The sequence below is a fragment of the Amborella trichopoda genome, chromosome 5 (genome assembly GCF_054954075.1).
Source record: "Amborella trichopoda isolate Santa Cruz 75 chromosome 5, AtrichopodaSantaCruz75HAP2 v2.0, whole genome shotgun sequence".
NCBI lineage: Eukaryota > Viridiplantae > Streptophyta > Magnoliopsida > Amborellales > Amborellaceae > Amborella > Amborella trichopoda.
The window spans coordinates 14,716,063-14,734,371 of record NC_142340.1 but is presented as its reverse complement, the minus strand read 5'-3'; the positions used below and the strand labels follow the sequence as shown (position 1 = coordinate 14,734,371).

General features: G+C 36.7%; 1 protein-coding gene across 8 annotated transcripts; it reads right to left on the bottom strand.

Annotated features, from left to right (window-relative positions):
* Window positions 1-10,058: 10,058 nt before the first annotated feature.
* Window positions 10,059-17,567, bottom strand: LOC18421921 (beta-galactosidase). Of its 8 annotated transcripts, none has more exons than XM_088867544.1 (19): window positions 17,081-17,567; window positions 16,833-16,928; window positions 16,444-16,556; window positions 16,248-16,314; window positions 15,993-16,085; window positions 15,755-15,898; window positions 15,137-15,225; window positions 14,780-14,885; window positions 14,485-14,572; window positions 13,944-14,062; window positions 13,693-13,857; window positions 13,424-13,599; window positions 13,052-13,161; window positions 12,834-12,943; window positions 12,145-12,255; window positions 11,930-12,040; window positions 11,467-11,672; window positions 10,929-11,265; window positions 10,059-10,472 (listed from the first exon to the last, which is right to left on the bottom strand). In XM_088867544.1, the coding sequence occupies exons 1-19, from the start codon at window positions 17,243-17,245 to the stop codon at window positions 10,347-10,349; spliced, it is 2,532 nt and encodes an 843-aa protein (XP_088723670.1). In that variant the 5' UTR covers window positions 17,246-17,567; the 3' UTR covers window positions 10,059-10,346. The 8 variants fall into 8 exon arrangements, 7 of the variants coding, with proteins under 7 accessions (XP_088723670.1, XP_088723671.1, XP_088723673.1 ...); XM_088867545.1 differs by having other exon boundaries at window positions 10,059-10,457; XM_088867547.1 differs by having other exon boundaries at window positions 14,337-14,572; window positions 17,081-17,187.
* Window positions 17,568-18,309: the final 742 nt, after the last annotated feature.

Genomic DNA, 18,309 nt, shown 5'->3' with positions numbered 1-18,309 from the left:
TGGGCATTAGCTCTTAGAGGTTGGGGAGGTCTGAGAGAAAGCAAGTATGGGCATTAGCTCTTAGAGGTTGGGGAGGTCTAAGAGAAAGCAAGTATGGGTATTAGCTCTTAGAGGTTGGGAAATAGAGGAAGCATGGAGGAAGGAGCCTCAACATGGATGGAGGAAGGGGAGAAAAATACAACAATATAAATGGAGGAAGGGGAGGAAGAAGTAAGGAGGAATGAGGCTCAATATGGATAGTGGAATGGGATGAGGAAGGGGAGAAAATAACATTTTAGCTATAAGAAACAAGTGAAATTTCTTATGATTTGGGCCACAATTTTTTGATCATCACTTCTAAAGTTCGCACATTTTAGAGCTACTTCTATATCATGAAGCATAAATTCTTCATATAATAGGATTCCCCAATCTTTACCACAATCATTGTTATGTTACATGATCGACTTCATCACGCACCCTTTCACTTTCATTTTCAACCATGTTATCTCGCATTGTATTTTTATTCTCGACACTTGTCTCTTTGTCATTTCTCATTCTATCTTTATTCTTATTATTCCTCCTCGTTGGGGTTGGCGTATTCATGTTGGAATTCAGGATTAGCATACATATTGTTAAAAGCGTGCCAGGAAACCAGTGCTATAAAACCAAATGTTCCATAAGAACAAGAAGAACAATATGAACAATGAAGGGGGTAGGGAAGGGAATTCAATATGGAATGATCAGAAACCAAGGATTAGGATGGAGGTAAGGAATGACCAAGGGGTAAAAAGGAGGAAGTGAAGGGGGATCAATTTGGAATGGAGGAAGCAGGGAGGAACATATGGACCATTCTCAATTTGGATGGAGGAAGCGGCAGACCCATATAGTCGTTGGACTATGCAGGAGGGGAAGATGCAGAGTCACAGTCAAACATATATGGAGTAAGGGAAGACTAAGCAGGAGGGGAGGAAGAAAGGTCACGATCAAACATGGATGGAGGAAGGGGGGGCAGTTGGACTAAGCAGGTGGGGAGAAAGTAGAGTCATGGATGGAGGAAGGGGAAGCAGGTGGGGAGAAAGCAGAGTCATGGATGGAGAAAGGGGAGGCAGGCAGGAGGGATGAAGCGAGAAAGCAGAGTCAAGGATGGAGAAAGAGGAGGCAGGCAGGAGGGATGAAGCAAGGTCGCAGTGGGTAAGAAGGCTATTAAGCTTCTCGTGTAAGAAGGGAGGCTGGCCAAAGGGAGGAAGCAGGGTCGCGGTGGGCAAGAGGTTCATTAAGCCCCCCATGTGGCATATATCTAAGTACATCAAGTACTAATATTACTTCTCCCATTATGATCTAATACAGATATCACGTGCATCAATGGCTAAGATCACTTTTCCCATTATGAGCTAATATAAATATCCCTTAAGGCTAATTTTCAGCCCTAATTCAATTGCTTGAATTTCAAAGCCAGAGAGAGGCTCCTAGATTTCAATGTGAAGCCCATTCCTTCTTATCATCTTCAACCTTGAGCCATAGGCATGTGATATTTCATGGTGTGGTCTTCCATTGATTAAGATCAAATCGATCGCACTATATTTAAGGTATTTTTTTCCTCTTCTTCAATTTTTCATTCCCACTACGTGCTAAATGTTTGTTGCATGAGTATTTGTTATAATTTAAAGATATTTAATATTTTTGTGTTATGGAGTAATTGAGCATGATATAGATGTAAGTTTTTTGTTCTTATGTTCATATAATCCATGCTTTGATGCCATGATGAATTATTGGCTTTACATCATACAAGTGGTGTTTACATTTGGATTATCATGATCAAGTTTATTGTACATGTGAAATCTTGTATTTTTTTATGAGAGTGAAGATTAGACATGAAGTGGTGATATAATTCTCAAACAAAGAGAAATTTTGAGTGTACATCTATTGTAAATTGGAGTATTTATATATTTGAGAAATGTGTTGTGTTTGATATTTTGTTTTTTGGGTTGTAATTTTAATTTTAAAAAATTTTATAAGTCAAGTTTAGTGGATGTGTTTTGAATATTAATGTTCAAATTCATGAAGGATGTATACATTAAAAACAAACTCATTTTTCAAAACAATGAAAATTTTAACTTGAGTCCCTAATAATCACTTTGAAATCACTAAATAAGGGTGAAATATGGATGGAGCTGTTGAATTTGGTGCTATCCAAAATCACCTACATTTGCAAATCCCCTATTATGTAGGATTAAGATTTTTCCATATTATGAGGGATTGAGATTGATATTAATAAGTTTTCTAAGGGAAATAAAAATCCAAAAGGATTACGACTCTTTGATGCTTCTCCTTGTTTTGATATATATATAAGATCTATAAGAAATTTCTTATTTAGTATAGACTCCTAATCTTATATATATGTGATGAAAGTGCAGAGAATTTGTGTGTCTTAATTGGGGTCACCATATGGGAATCATGGTTCCTTTAGAGAGAGAGAGGGAGAAATAGCCTCTTGTGCATAAGATGCAATTTTCTTTTAGAAAAGAGAGCATCCTATGGAGAGAAATATTGTGATTGTGCTCTCTTTTAGACTTTCGAATATTGTGAGGCTTGTTTCTTGTAGAGAAGCGGTTCCCATTAAGATTTTCGGTGGTTTTCCCTTTTAGTTAGAAAAAAAGTCAGTTTCTTGTTATCTTGAGTTTCTATCTGGTGTTGTCGGTAATGGTTGCCAGAAGTTAAGAGAATGAAGGGATAGTGGTCTAAAATGGTCTGCTCGATTATGTTTTTGTTGAGGTTTGTTCTAAAATCTTTGATGTAATTTTCATTGGTAAAGTGGATTTCAGTTGGCCGTGCCCATGGTTGTAGCCCTTCTTAGGGTAAATCATGTAAATCTTTGTATTCTTGTGGTATGTGTTTCATGATTTATTTCTCGTACTTTATTCGTCAAAAATTAACCCATCAAGTTTAGATCTTCTGTGCACAACAAGTGGTATTGGAGCTTCCACGCAAAACAGATTTATATGACTCAGCCATAAGGTTTTGTTGTTAAAGGAAAGAAAGATTATTTCTGCAAGCTGAAAAAGTCATTGTACGACCTAAAGCAGTCTCCTAAGTAGTGGTATCAGAGCCCGGTTCGGGGTTGTCGATATGACGATAAAATTTTTGAATGCAATGTTTGAGGTGGAGAAATTTGATGGCAGACATTTTTTCAACAAGAATGATAAAGAAATTTATTTGGTAAAAAGTGAGGAATTTGTAAAGTTATCCAATGGATGTTGAAATGGTGAACTAGTAATTTTGATATCAAAGTGGATATTGTTGGATTTGATGCTATCCAAAATCACCCACATATAGAAATCTCATATTATGTAGGATTGAGAAATTCTCATATTATGTAGGGTTGATATTGATATTGATAAGTTTCTTAAGAGAAATAGAAATAAAAAAGGATTAGAACTTTTGAATATATCTCTTGATCTTTTGAGATGTATGTAACATCAATAGGAAGTTTCCTATTTAGTATCGAAAATGTGGATGGAGAAAGTTTTCTATTTAGTACAGTCATAGTCCTTTCCTTTGCATGAAGAAGATTTATATGACTAAGTCTCCTAGATTAGGTTTTGTTGTTAAAGGAAATAAGGACCCTTATTCTTCGTGTTGTTAGAGTTAGTTTCCCCTTCAATAGGAAGTTTCCTATATAGGACTCTTGGTTTTATGAGAGTAAAGATTATACGTAATTCCCAAATTAAGAGAAATTTTGAGTGTACATCTATTGTAAATGGGAGTATTTGTGTATTTGAGAAATGTATTGTGTTTGATAATTTGTTTTTGGAGTTGTAATTTTAATTTTTAAAATTTGTATAAGTCAAGTTTAGTGGATGTGTTTTGAATATTAAAGTTAAAATTCATGAAGGATTTATACATTAAAAAAAAAAAACTCATTTTCAAAAGGATGAAATTTTAACTTGAGTCCCTAATAATCACTTTAAAATCACTAAATAAGGGTGAAATATGGATGGAGGTGTTGGATTTGGTGCTATCCAAAATTACCCACATATGCGAATCTCATATTATGTGGGATTGAGATATTTCTATATTATGAGGGATTGAGATTGATATCGATAAGTTTTCTAAGAGAAATAGAAAACCAAAACGATTACGACTCTTGGATATATCTCTTGGTTTTGAGATATATATAAGATCTATAAGAAGTTTCTTATTTAGTATGGACTCCTGATCTTATATATGCGATGAAAGTGCATAAAATTTGTGTGTCATATTTGGGGTCACCATATGGGAATCGTGGTTCCTTTAGAGAAAGAAAGAGACAGAGCCTCCTGTGCATAAGATGCAATTTCCTCTTAGAGGAGAGAGCTTCCTATGGAAATAAACATTGTGATGGTGCCCTCTTTTAGACTCCCAAATATTGAGAGGCTTGTTTCTTGTAGAGAAGCGGTTCACATTGAGATTTTGAGTGGTTTCCCCTTTTAATTAGAGAGAAAGTTAGTTTCTCGTTGCTCTTGTGTCTCTATTTAGTGTTGTCGGTAATAGTTGTCAGATGTAAAGAGAAGGAAGGGATAGTCGTTTAAAATGGTTTGGTCGACTATGTTTTTGTAGAGGTTTATTCCAAAATCTTGGATGTAACTTTCATTGGTATACTGGATTTAAGTTTGTCGTGCCTGTGGATGTAACCTTTATTGGGGTTGAACCACGTAAATCTTTGTGTTCTTGTGGTGTATATTGCATTATTTATTTCTCGTACTTTATTTCTCAAAAATCAACCCATCAGGTTTACAACTTCTGCGCACAATAGGAAGAATAAGGGTGAAATGTGGATGGAGGAAGGGGAGGGGAGGAAGAGGAAGCAAGAAGGGAGGAAGCAGGGTTGCGGTAGCTAGCAGGAAGAAGCAGGGTGGACTAAGCAGGATTATGGTAGTTGGGGGGAAGAATCAGGGTGGACTAAGCAGGAGACTGAGATGGATGAGGGAGAGGGGGGCTAAATAGGTGGGGTGGATGGATAGAGGAAGGGAGGGGAAAGGGAAAGGGGGAGGGGAAGGGGGAGGGGGAGGGGGAGGGGGAGTGGTGGGAAAGGGGGAGGGGGAGGGGGAGGAAGCCGGTTCGCTGTGGGCAAGGAGTTTCGTGGTGAGGAGGGGAGGAAACAGGTTCGCTGTAGGCAAAGATTTTCGTAGTGGGGCAGGTAGGGTTGCTGTGGACGGTTAAGTTTAAGCTATTCATTTAAGACATCTAAGAGGGAACCAAAACCACATTATTTATTTTAGAATAAATTACATTCCGCTAACAAAAGAAACCTATTAGAAAGACTTCCCGTGCTGATTTGTAATCTTTGCTAAAAGATAGTTGAATTGTAAAATATAGTACTTTTTTTTTTTTTTTTTTTAAAAAATATTAATGAAAATATACCTGTCGCTGGAGGTTAATTATATTACATTACACCATCACCTAAATTTTAAACATCCCAATGATAAATGAACATGATTAAAAATATGATTTATGCCAACTCAAAAATATTGGAAGTCAAAACATTAATTCATTTTTTTTAATGGTAAAAAATTAAGTTCTTATTTTCATCGGTATTTTCGCCCAAAATAACTCTAGACGAGTACTTCAACTACCAAACCACATTTAAGGCTTCTTCCAGAACTTGGTTCGACATTTAAAGTATCCGACTGTGTCCTCTATATTTGCAGCTTTCAACTACCAAACCACATTTAAGGCTTCCCTAGAGAACTTGGTTCGACATTTAAAGTATCGGACTGTGTCCTCTATATATGCAGCTTTTCTCGGTATAGGAAAAACCGGACAGTTCAAATTTTAACATCTAGATTAGGTTGGAATCGGTCGTCGGGCCGATTTTGGCGATTCGGCTAGGTATTTTAAAAAAAGTTAAAAAAATTATATAAAATTTTAAAAATAAGGGATTTTATTGGTAATGTATTTTTTAATGTTTTTCATCATTTTGATCAAGATTGGAAATTATTTTTGCCATTAATACTTACTTTTATTTTTTTTCATCTTTTTTAGAAATTTTCAAAAATACCCCCAAGCACAAATGATTCTTTAAAATCAATTTTTTCATTAATTTTCTATTCCATTTGAATGTGCTTTGTTATAATCTTTAAATATACTTTTCATATTTTATTAGATTTGTTTTGTATTTTTTTAATACTTTTTTGACCGCCCGAGACTTACCCGATTAGGCTTGTTGAACCGCCTGCAGCCCTATATACGGCTAACCCCGAGGTTTGCTTGTGACTAGGCATATTTTTGAAGTAATTCAAAAAGTATAAAAAAAAAAAAAGTGAAAACAAGTATTTACAGCCAAAATACTTCTTAAATGTACCAAAAATGATAGAAATATGAGACCCTCCCACACCCATGTGTGTAGGACCCCAATGGATCACCATTAAATTTAGCACAAATCTCTAAAAAAGTCAAGTCCCACACTCATGTGATAATTTTTCTAGAGATCTATGGAAAATTTAATGGTGATCTTTTGGGGTCCTACACACATGGGTGTGGGAGGGTCTCATAGGATCATTACTCATATATATATATATCCCAAATAAGTTTTTTATTTTTACATTTTTTGAACCATTTTTTTTATTTTTTATTTTACTTAAAACAAATCCCAAACATAAACTCTTTTTATTTATTACTTTTTATTTTAAATTTTTAATTTCTAACCGGTTGACCGGCCCCAGTTAGATCTTTGATACACTGCGAAGTACATGTGCCCCTCAATATTCACAAAATCGAATCGGAACGGTTAACCGGATATGGGACTGGAAGCAGTTTAACTAGCCTAACTGGTAAACCGACCAATTCAACCGTTCTAACAGGCAACTCTTGAGCGGTCAAAAAAGTGATGAAAAATAAAAAGGATACAAAAAAAAATTAAAATATGAACAGCACATAAAGAATTATTAAAACACAGCATATTCAAATGAAGTTGAAAATTAATGGAAAAAATAAATTTTAACGAATCTATTTTTGAATTAAAGTGAGTATTAATAACAAAAACAATTTTTAATATTTTTCATAATGTAAAGCATATTAAAAAATGAATTACAAACCAAATTCCTTATTTTTGGGAATTTATATACACTTTTTAATTTTTTATTTTTAAATATCGATGGATCATCAAAACTGCCCAAAATCGAAACCGACCAGCCATTGGCCAAGTCCGGGCAGTTATCGGTTAGATTGCCCGGTTTTTCTAACAATTATAGGGTAGTATTACTTTTAGGGCACCTAATCTCTTAAAACTAGTGACCAACTTTAAGGAGGACAAAATTTTATATGCACCTGAAAATTAATGTCCTAGGATTTAACAGAGACAATCTAATTTATAAAAGATCGGAAAAGACCAATCTATAACGGAAAAAGTTTATATAAGGTTGCAACCTTACCTCTATAGCTACGGATGCACCTCAAAATCAATCGGAAAAGGTAGTTTTAATATCGAAAAACGTTTTGATTGATCATCTCGACATCGAGATGTATGACTATGAAAAATAAAGGATTTTAAGTCTCAGAAATAGTGCATTTTACAACATATTATCTACGCCGTCCATTTTCAATATTTTCATATGTTTATATATCTACTTGATTTTAGCCATTTTTGAAATTTAAAATTTTATAATTAGATATCAAAATAAATTTTAAGATAATGCCAATAACATTTTACATCAAAATCATATACCATGGTAAAATTTGAAGGTGGACCTTACCTCTACAGCTACATATGCATCCATATGGCAACTGCACCCATCTAATGATATGATCGAGCATTTGAAAACTCAAAATCTATTCTTTTTCCTTTTTAAAGAAACTCATCTAATAAATCTAAAGTACATCTCGGAAATTGTTATCAAAATAATCGTCCTAAGTGACTGTTTCACGATTTCTATGAGTCCTAGGACTTGTATACAGAAATGTGTACCCTCTTAAAAATCCCTAAATATGGAGATCATGAATAAGTAAAAATAAACAAATGGGCAAGCTTTCTATGCTTCTTTTATAGCATAAAATTTATATATTCCCCCTTACCCAACCGTCCATTCTGAATGGACAGCTAAGATTGCCTCAATCACAGTATTCTGTTTCTACACTATTTTATTTTTAATTTTTTCTACAAACTATTTTGACACCGAAATTTGGACATCCATTCTTCTATTAAACTCGCACTAGCGAAAAATATAAAAAAAAATATTTTCAATAAAATAAAATAAAGTGACCAAAATACCCCTGAAATTTTCAAGGTGTATTTTGGTCATTATATTTTATCGAAAAATTATTTTTAACATTTTTCTAGGCGCACCCCAATGAGAAGATGGCACCTACCAAATTTCATATTCATACAATTTGTATAAAAAAAAACTAAAAATAAAATACTTTGAGATGTCGGATCTGAATGGCTCTCTTGATCAAAATTGAATGGTTGGATAGTAGGAGGACAATAAAACGTCTATACTGTAAGGAAAGCATAGAAACCTTTCCCTAAACTTCTATACTGTAGGGAAAGCATAGAAACCTTTCTTTAAACTTCTATACTTTAGGGAAAGCATAGACCAACTGGGATTGACATTTTCTGGAACGACCACCCATTTACATCCATATTTAAGATGGATGTTTTATGCCTCATAGGATGCAAATGTAGGAATTCGTCCTCCCACGCATATAACAATTTTTCCTAACTATTTTGCCCAATGGAATAAGTGTATGGTATGCTCCTCTACATACTTGCTCAATATAATAAGGACAGGGTTTTTATGAGTCCGTGCAGAAATGAATCGACTCTTAAAAATCTATTTTTGAGATGGATTTTCTGACCCAATTTTTATGGACATGTAACCTCTAACATGAAGATCATGAATATAAAAAAATAAATAAATTTTAAAAAATAAAAATAACAATTTTTTGAAAAAAACATTAGGACTTTTAGTTTCAATTGTTTTTAGATGGGCCACCTATTTGTATCTATCTTTAAGATGGATGCTATACTTGGGACCCTATATTGTAGAAATGCGGTCAAGTCCGCATGAAATAATTTCCCATGTAATAAAGCACAAGAAAATCGTGTGAAACTTCTTTGTATTGTTTATCCTCCCCATGTGAGGAAAGTACCTGGGGCAACTTTCCTCAATATTAAGCCTTTGTGGTCCCCAGTGGTAGGTAATTTATAGGTGGGAATAAGATATGCCAGCTTTCTTTTCACCTGTTGTTTGATCTATTTCCAGGACTCATAGAAGCAATAATTCAATCTTTTTTTAATGCTAGCAACATGCCAATCTTGTTCAATGCCTGTCAATAATGCATTTAAACTTAATTATTTTCTGCAAGCTTGCTTTTCAGCATGAACATCCTAGAAGCTCTTTTCACAAGGCATGAACATCTTAGAAAAGGGTTTGCACAGATGGATACAATATGTTTGAATGTGCTGATGCTCATGTAAAAGCAGAGTTTTCTGCTATCTTTGTTCTTTCTATTTGTGACGCATTTCAATGCCCATGTGTTTCGGACAAAGCGTCAGTCATTCATAATGCAAGTGGATTCAGACATGCTTCTTGGTAGACCAAACCTACATGAATGATGCACATATGCTCCATGAACTTGAATATGCATCATGTATTCTGAGAACTTGTGTTACTGATAAATACACGAATAAAATGACATTTTCCAGTTTTCAGTTTTGGCATGATAAACATGAGGATTGAATTATCCAAACAGTCTAGGCAAAGATTCTAGACACTTGGCTCACCATGATATGAATAGCCTTGTTTCAGACCCAACACTGAGAAGACATAAAAAAGTTTGCATATTTAAGGTTTTAGACCTAAGATATGGGTTCTATTGCCACAAAGTCTTCCAAACTTCCCCCAATATTGTTTGTTAGATTCCTTTCTTTACCTGTTAACAGAAAGTAACTTTTTCATGCAGGTGGTGGCACCTCAAATTCGAATGTTTCACTTATGGTGATGCATGGAGGGGTGTATTAGGATGTAAAGAGCAATTGGCCTCAAAGCATGACTTGTAAAAAAAGCAAAATAAAGAGAATATGAGATGTCTTAGCAGAGATGGACAGAAGGCTTTCTTCAGCTTCATAACCAAGCATACTTGATCTTTTCTTACATAAATTCTGTATGTAACAACAAATATTTGTACAAAATGCACTCAGCTCAAACTGCCTAGACATTTTCTTCTCAACAGCAGGCCGTTTCTTATTGATAAATCACCATTTACTCAAATTAATGGCTTGACTTTGGCATTGTTACAATATATCGAAACAATCAAGGGTTGGATTCACATATATGCCCTGTAGTAACATAATTCCTCTACAGATTTCTATCTCAACTTTTTTAACAAGCTCAGTTGCATATGGCTTCGACTGCCACCCTCTTCATGACACTGAAACACGGGTCTCCTCCAAAAACATCAGGTGATATAGTGACTGCGCAAGCCTGTTGCCCAACACACTTCTGCAACAGACCCGTCTGCGTTAATTACATGGACAAATTCAAGCAAATCATTCAAGGCAAAAAACCAGTCACAAATTCGCCAGTTATGTAACGAATCAGTGGACTGATGAGGGTCATAACGGTCCAATGAATGGTGGACAGTATACAGAGTGCAGACTGTCTTAGTTCCTCGCACTCTCCATCACCCATTGTTTCACTGGACAGTCATGGCCCCAAGGGAATATGATATTTCACACCAGAATTGGATTATAGACACTTTCCCAACACCAACAATGTTAGTCAAGCCAAGGTCTAAAGACAAATCCTTTAGTTGGTCCCATAGGAATTTGGAACCTACCCTAAAGAGAAAAGAACATGGTATTGGAAGAGATGAGATACATTTTGAAAGATCGATAATAATTCGGAACCTTATCCCGAGCAAAAGGAAAAGAGCATGACATGGAAGGGAATGAGAGGAAGCTGTAGACAAACCTTTTGGAAGACTGCATAAGAATTTGGAGAGTGGCACGCCCCTTGTTGGAAGTTACCACAAGCACCTTGAGGAGTTCCAAAGCTAGCAAACTTTATGGAGGTAATTGTTTGACCTTGGTCACAACCAAGATGAACCTTTGCTCTTTGCAGTCTTTCAGGCTTTCCATAGGTTTTGATATGCCAATTCTTAATGGTCAGATGCCATTCTGATACATCAGCACATACGCTTCCAACCAACCTCTTTACTAGTGAAATCCCAGATGGATCACCACCCCACTCCTCAAAAACAACTAGTAGATTTCCAGTAGGGTTCAGCCAAGGACGAGGGACATGGTACCTGGGAAACTTAACTCATGTTACCTTCCAGATTATATGGGAAAAGCTTAGCTCTGTTTCCTTGATAAGTGAAAAGAAGAACATGGATCCTTTTTTAATAAGTTAAAGGAAAAGCTTGGTTCTTTATTCCTTTTTCTGATTTTTTTGACAAGGAAGAGCTTAATTCTAGAGTGAGAAAGATAAACTCAGTTGGGTCACTCACCAACGTTGGGAAGGTTCGCCACAATTTGATTGACAATTCTTCTCATTATATGTCCCACTATAACTACAGTCCCCACATGAACCTTTTGCAGTATAAGCAGGCCAGTATCGTCCGATGCTCTGGCCATTTATCCAAACCTGACCCTTTCCCATGCTTCCCATATCCAAGGCTAAGGGCTCATCTCCACCAGGTGCATTGAAGGTCGCCTAAAGGAATTGCACAAAAAGATAAAATGCTTAAAACATTCAGACAGATTTGTATGATATGCTTGTCGCATATAAAAAGTTACAATAAGAAATCCAGTGACTTCTCATTTAGTAAAGACTTCTTCACTTCCTTTACCATTGTATTAGCTCCTTGAAAACAAGAAAGAAGAAATGAGAATAATCTGTTTTTCCAACTTTGGGTTGCTGAATGAAGAAACTTTCAGGTTTTGCTACTCAAGCATGATTATGGACCTTACCTTATACCAAGTTAGGGGTTGCTTTTGAGCGATGAGCGATCCCTTTACCCACTCAACAGAAGAACTTCCACTAAGTGTGTGAAGATTCAAAGTTTCACCGGTTAAACCAACCTGCAAAAAAGTCCAGATGTCAACAAGTATAATTGTTTTGAGGATCTCAAACTTAAGGTAATTTCTAAGTTCAATGAAAAGCATAGAGTATGTTTGAAGTTTACTTTGTATGACCACTTCTGCCAGGTTAAATCTCTTCTTCCTTCATTAAGGCCCTTCAACATGACAGGGCCGAGGACACCAGCATTCCATGTCTCAAAACGCTTGCCCACATTCTTTGGTGGCAATTGAAATTAAAAAAAGAAAATGACAACATTACAGAGTTATTTTTCCAGGCTAACTAAAAATTTCAACTCCATAAAAAAGAAATATTAAAAGAGAAAAGTTTATATAAGGTTGCAACCTTAAAATGTACAATCATAGATGCAACTCAAAAATCTATTGGAAATGTTGTTTTACTTTTGAAAAACCCTCTAATTGATCTCGACATCGAGATGTATGAATATGAAAAAAAAAAGGTTTTTGAATCTTAGAATAGTGCATCTTGCAACACATTATATAGAACGTCCATTTTCAAGATTTCATATATTTATGGATCTACTTGATTTTAACCATTTTTGAAATTTAAAATTTTCTAATTAGATATAAAAATAGATTTTAAGATAATCAAAGAATTGTTTACAACAAAATTACATGTCAAGATAAAATTTGGAGGTGCGCCTTAATTGGATTGTTTAAGGTTGCAACCTTACAGAAACCGCACCCATATTAAAATAGATGTGCATGTGCAAGTGTGCGTGTGTGTGTTTGCTGTGTTGTGTTTGTTGAGACAAAGAGGTAATGAAGCACTAACCGGTAAGCCAACAGCTATGCTTAACAACGCAATCCTATTACTGCCAGATTTCAGTTTTGCATTTGTTGTCAATGTCAATCTTGGGTCTTCCAAGCTACCATATGCAGTCCCTGCAAACCATAGATACAATGTGATTCAGACTATAAGAAAATAAACGTGTTTAGTTGGATGGAAACCATACAAATAATATTCACAGTCATCTGCTACTTGAAGTATACCTGCAAGTTGGCCATTGATAAATGCATGCAAAGCATGCCCAGCAGACTGAGCGGAAAGAACAGGGAGTTCACCTCCATTAAGGAATGATTCTGATGAACTAATATCAACACTGAAAGAATTTTAAGGACGTTAGCTGTTAAATTAATAAACAATACAACAAAACAACAAACATTTAATACTTCTAATGGATTGCACCTTCTCATGAGTCAAGAAATAATAAATGCTCTATCTCATTGGTCTACAGATTTTCTTTATTTATAAAATCAGTAATACATGAGTACTCTCTCTCTAAAGGCTGCTTCTCTCTTTCCTAACCTTTATTAAGCACATGAATACATATGCGTGTTTGTTTGAAAGGTTAAGTGGCTCACTCTGTCATGTACCACAAGTAATCAGTGGTATCTCTAGTAACGTTTATTTGCTCCAACAATCCAACAACTGTCATTGGGTCTTCAGTATAGGAAGAAGAAACTTCTTCATTGTAAGACTCCCAATAAAGTTCCGTGCCTGTCCCGGTCATTTTCATGTCTGATATTTGAACACCCACCTTCATGTAGATCAAATTAAAGTCAAAAACAAATTTCGAAAAGAAAACAGAAGCCAAAAACTCAAAGAATTCGGTCATGGTGTCCTATGTGACCTCTGCAGTATTGAAAACTGTGTTTTTGCAGTCAGGGAGGATGCTGATAGACCAAGGAGGGAGATTGTAATGCATGCCATTGAATTGCACTGTTGCAATAGATTTAGAGTCATAATTTGCAAGGAAGGCAGCACAACCGCCTGATTTTGGAGAGAACACATGAGCCTGCATAGCATGAAGTTAGTCTTAGTCAATGGTATGACAATACTTTGTGCAAGGTAAGAAATACAATAGAGAAAAATATGGCCTACCTCCTGGTAGTTTCCCAGTGAAGTTACAACTGCGTCTGCAGAAACTAACATGGGTTCACAGAGCTTGATGGCTCTGTGAAGCTCCTTCAAGTGGCCCCATTTGGGTTGCCTAATCAATCCTATGAGGAGGAGAAAAACATATTAAGAGGTTACAAAACTAACCGAAATTAATAAAATATGCTCTCTTTTCCTCGAACAAACTTAGAGAGTGGGGGGAGTGTGGGAGGGGGGGGGGGGAGCATCCTTGGATCTCTCTTTCCTAATAGAGCAGTTTTGGAAGAAGTAGGATTGCACACCAAGCCTTACAAATAGCCTGTTACAATTCCTCCAGACTTATTTGGAAAAGAGGATAAGAAGGAAAAACAGGTAGAACAATATAAAATTCCATCTTGCCTGGTCTCTTCTTAAAGCATCAGGAAGTCTTGAATCTCATCTCTCTAACAAGGGCGCACATAACTCCAACATAGCATATTTTTTGATAAGAAACATATCATATCTTTGGTTTGATAAGTAGTTGTCATTTTAGTGGAAAACAAAGTACCATATTCGTCAATTGGAGCATCATAATCATAGCTGGTGGAGATGAAAGGCCCACCAGCCGTACGCCCGAAATTGGTTCCCCCATGGTACTGTCGCAAACAAGAGACAAATTCTATAGATGTAAGTCAAAGAAAACCAGAATTAGGACACCCTCTTTTTATCAATAAAATGAATCCTTGTACATCTTGTGTGCAAATAGTAAGGTAGAACACCATGTTGGATAGATGAAGGTCAAAATTCATAGGAAATGCTTGAGCCTTTCTATTGTTTCTGAATATGTTTTCTTATGCTTTTACCATGTAGTAATTGACAAAAGATCCACCCTTTTGTATAAAACGCGCAACTGCAAAGGCCATATCCTGAGCTGGTCGATGAGGAACTGGGCCCCCAAACTCTGTATACCTGCAAGAACAAATTCAATAGAGCTTGGAGCTTAGATAAGCCACAATCCTTTTATTACTTTGAAACGCTGTGATAATTCAGGTACCAGAGCCTTATTATGTGATATAGTTGTATAGCTCATGAAAACTGGACGCTAAAAGTTTAGCACGTGAACGACATCTTCTGTCTTGAACTTTTAGTGACGGATTGTAGAAAATAAAGCATGTTAATAGTGTAAAATATTAAGCTTGAAGAAGAAAGAAAATATTTACCAGCCTGTCCAGGCTTCAGTCCATATCTTGGGTTTGTAAGGCTTGTTGGGCACAAAGTAATCGCAGTAGAAACCATTGCAGGTGTTTATCTATGCAATACAAATTGCAGATATAAATAACAGTGATTCAGGCATCCATCATCCTCTCTCTCTCTCTCTCTCTCTCTCTCTCAAGTCTCAATCAATCAAACAAACGCAGAGTGAGGTGAATAAAAACTAAGAAAAGCACAAACACACAAAAATGAACGTGACAATTGAATTCAAACATGCGAAACTTAACCAAGAAAAAATGGAATTCATTAAAAAATTAAACCGTGGCTGCACAGGATGATCAAATTTATTGCTTATTATGGAAACAAGGAATAAGCAATCCAAGAATCATAGTTTCGACATGAAATTCAAAAAGGAGAAAAACAAGAAAAATGATGGGACAGAAACTAGTCTTCTTCCAATAGAGACAATATCCAATGTATCCATCCAAAGAAGACTAATAAATGAGCCTGAGAAAAGTGTCAATCAACAACCTGATATTGAATAAAAGAACCACAAAAAAACCAGCAAAAATGAAAGGAGATAAAAGAAGACAGAGAGAGAGAAGAAAATGAAAACAACCACGTACAATAGGATCAGGAGCATCATCTTGCTTGCACATAATCCATGGTACTCCAGTGCCAAGGCTCACTGCCATATTTGCAGCCCAAGCTGCGTATGCCTTCCCAGGAGCTCCAATCTCCCATTCTTCAGGCCCATACTCATTCTCAATCTACACAAACAGTTAAAGTACAATTTACAGGGTAAGAAAGAGAAAAGCAACCATCTTAGAGAGAGAAAGTGGGGAGGGGTAGTGGGTTTTTTACTTGAGATAGAATGATTGGGCCCCCTTGAGACTCGAACAGTTTCTCAGCTTTCATCATGTTCACAATTTTTGTGGTGAACGTTTGCATTGCCATCTGCAAAAAAGAAAATCTCTCTCATCATCCACCACTAAATTTTGGTCTTCTCCACTAAGAGGCAAACGCCCACACTTGTAAAAGCCCCAAAACGTCATAATTTCTATCAGGAACGATTAGACATTCAAAAAGAGAGAGAGAGAGAGAGAGAGAGAGAGATACCTTAAAAGGCCCATTATCCGTTCTAAAACTCATGCCGGGAACGTATTTGAGCCAAACAGGAAAGCCCCTGAGCCCACAAATCATTAAACATCATTTCATCAGATGCAGAGTGAGAAGCAAAAAAAAGAAAGGTTCACTTCCTAGAGAGAGAAAATGTATTACTAAAAGAGAAAAGAGGAGAGAGAGAGGGACGAACCCAAAGTTCCACTCGGCGCAAACATAGGGGCCGATGCGAAGGTTAAGGTAAAGACCAGCTTGCTGGACCAGCTTCACGAACCAAACCAGGTCGTATCTCCCCTCGAAATAATACTGAAACACCATTCATTCAATAACACAATCCATGGTGACAAATGTGGGTCTTTGACAAGAGATCTTGGTCCTCAAAACCCAAAAAAGAAAAACAAGAAAAACTCTCTCTCTGAAACCCAACAAAAGAAAAACCCATCTCTAAAATCCAGCAGAAAAATTTGAGGAGACCAATCACCTCTCTCTCTCTCTCTCTCTCTCTCTCTCTCTCTCTCTCTCTCTCTCTCAAACACAAGCACATTCAGAGAGATAGATACTTAGAGAGAGAAAGAGAGATACTTGGCCTGGAGAAGGCTCGTGGCCATTCCAAAAGACATAAGTTTCGATGACATCCAAGCCTCCATCTTTGGCCTTCTGAATGAGATCCGGCCACATCTGTTACCACCCAAATGAAACGCATACCATCAGTTCAAACACTCGTCTAGAGCGAGAAATCTCAATAGAGAGAAACAAGAGATACAGAGAGCTCCAGAGCAAGAAGGACAATGCGAAAAAAAACAGAGTGAGAGAGAGAATGAGAGAGAGACCTCAGGGACACTTCTTGGGTAGTGAATGGAACCAGAGACGAGAATCCTCGGCTGCCCATTGATGCGAATAGACCTTCCGTCATAAGATACATAGCATGTGGCAGGCCCAACAAAAGCACAGAACAGAGTGAGGAACACAGAGAGGAGAATGTGGGTGCTTCTCATCTCTGCCACCACCTAGAGAGAGAAAGAGAGGAAAGAAAAAAAGAGTGTTGCAGGCGAACAGAGAGAAAAGAATGATTCGAGAGAAAAGAGTCACCCTTTTCTATATTTCTCTCCTTGACCTTGCTTGCCTTAGCATGGTGCATTAGTTAGAGAGAGAGAGAGAGAGGGAGTTTTAGAGAGAAAGAGGGAGTTCTAGAGAGAGAAAGAGGTAATAGAAGTATAGAGAGAAGCAATGAATCATTGGAGACGACGTTTTCTATGTTTTTTTTTTTTTGTTTTTTTTTTTGCTGTCTGTGGCAAATGGTTCTTACTGGGATGCAGCTCTCTTTCTCACTCTAAACGCGCTTTTATAGCATGGGAGTGTTGGGGTTGTGGGACCCACACCAGCCCAACAGTCTGACGTGGAGCATCATCCATTGCAAAAGTAACCACCCTTCTTACTTTTCCCTATTCTCTTTCTCTCTCTTCTTTCTCTCTCTTCCCCCTTCGCCACTCCGTTACGAGTGAGTGATGACCGCCCCTGTCTTTTATTTTCTCCCTACTGCCTTCTAAGGCCGCCCCCCTGTCTTTTATTTTCTCCCTACTGCCTTCTAAGGCCGCCCCCATGTCTTTTATTTTCTCCCTACTGCCTTCTAAGGCCGCCCCCATGTCTTTTATTTTCTCCCTACTGCCTTCTAAGACACGCAATTACTTCTCAGGTTTTTTATTTTACTTTCTGCCAAAACAATTCCTACTCGTGCACGATTATACTATCCATTAATCCCTCAAGCAAAGCAAGGACACCTTTTTACTTCTCAAACTTTTGAGATAACTCGCATGATTCGGGCCGGCCAGAGGCCCAGTTCAGTTCATGCCTGGCCCGGTAAAACTTGTCCTAAAAATATCACAAGAAATGCCCGGCTCAGCTCAGACAGAAAATGAGTCATTAAATAAAGAAAAGTTTATATAAGGTTGCAACCTTAAAATGTAGAATTACATATGCACTTCAAAAATCTCTCGAAAAAGTTGTTTTAATGTTAAAAACCATCTATTTGATCATCGAGATGTATAAATATAAATAAATA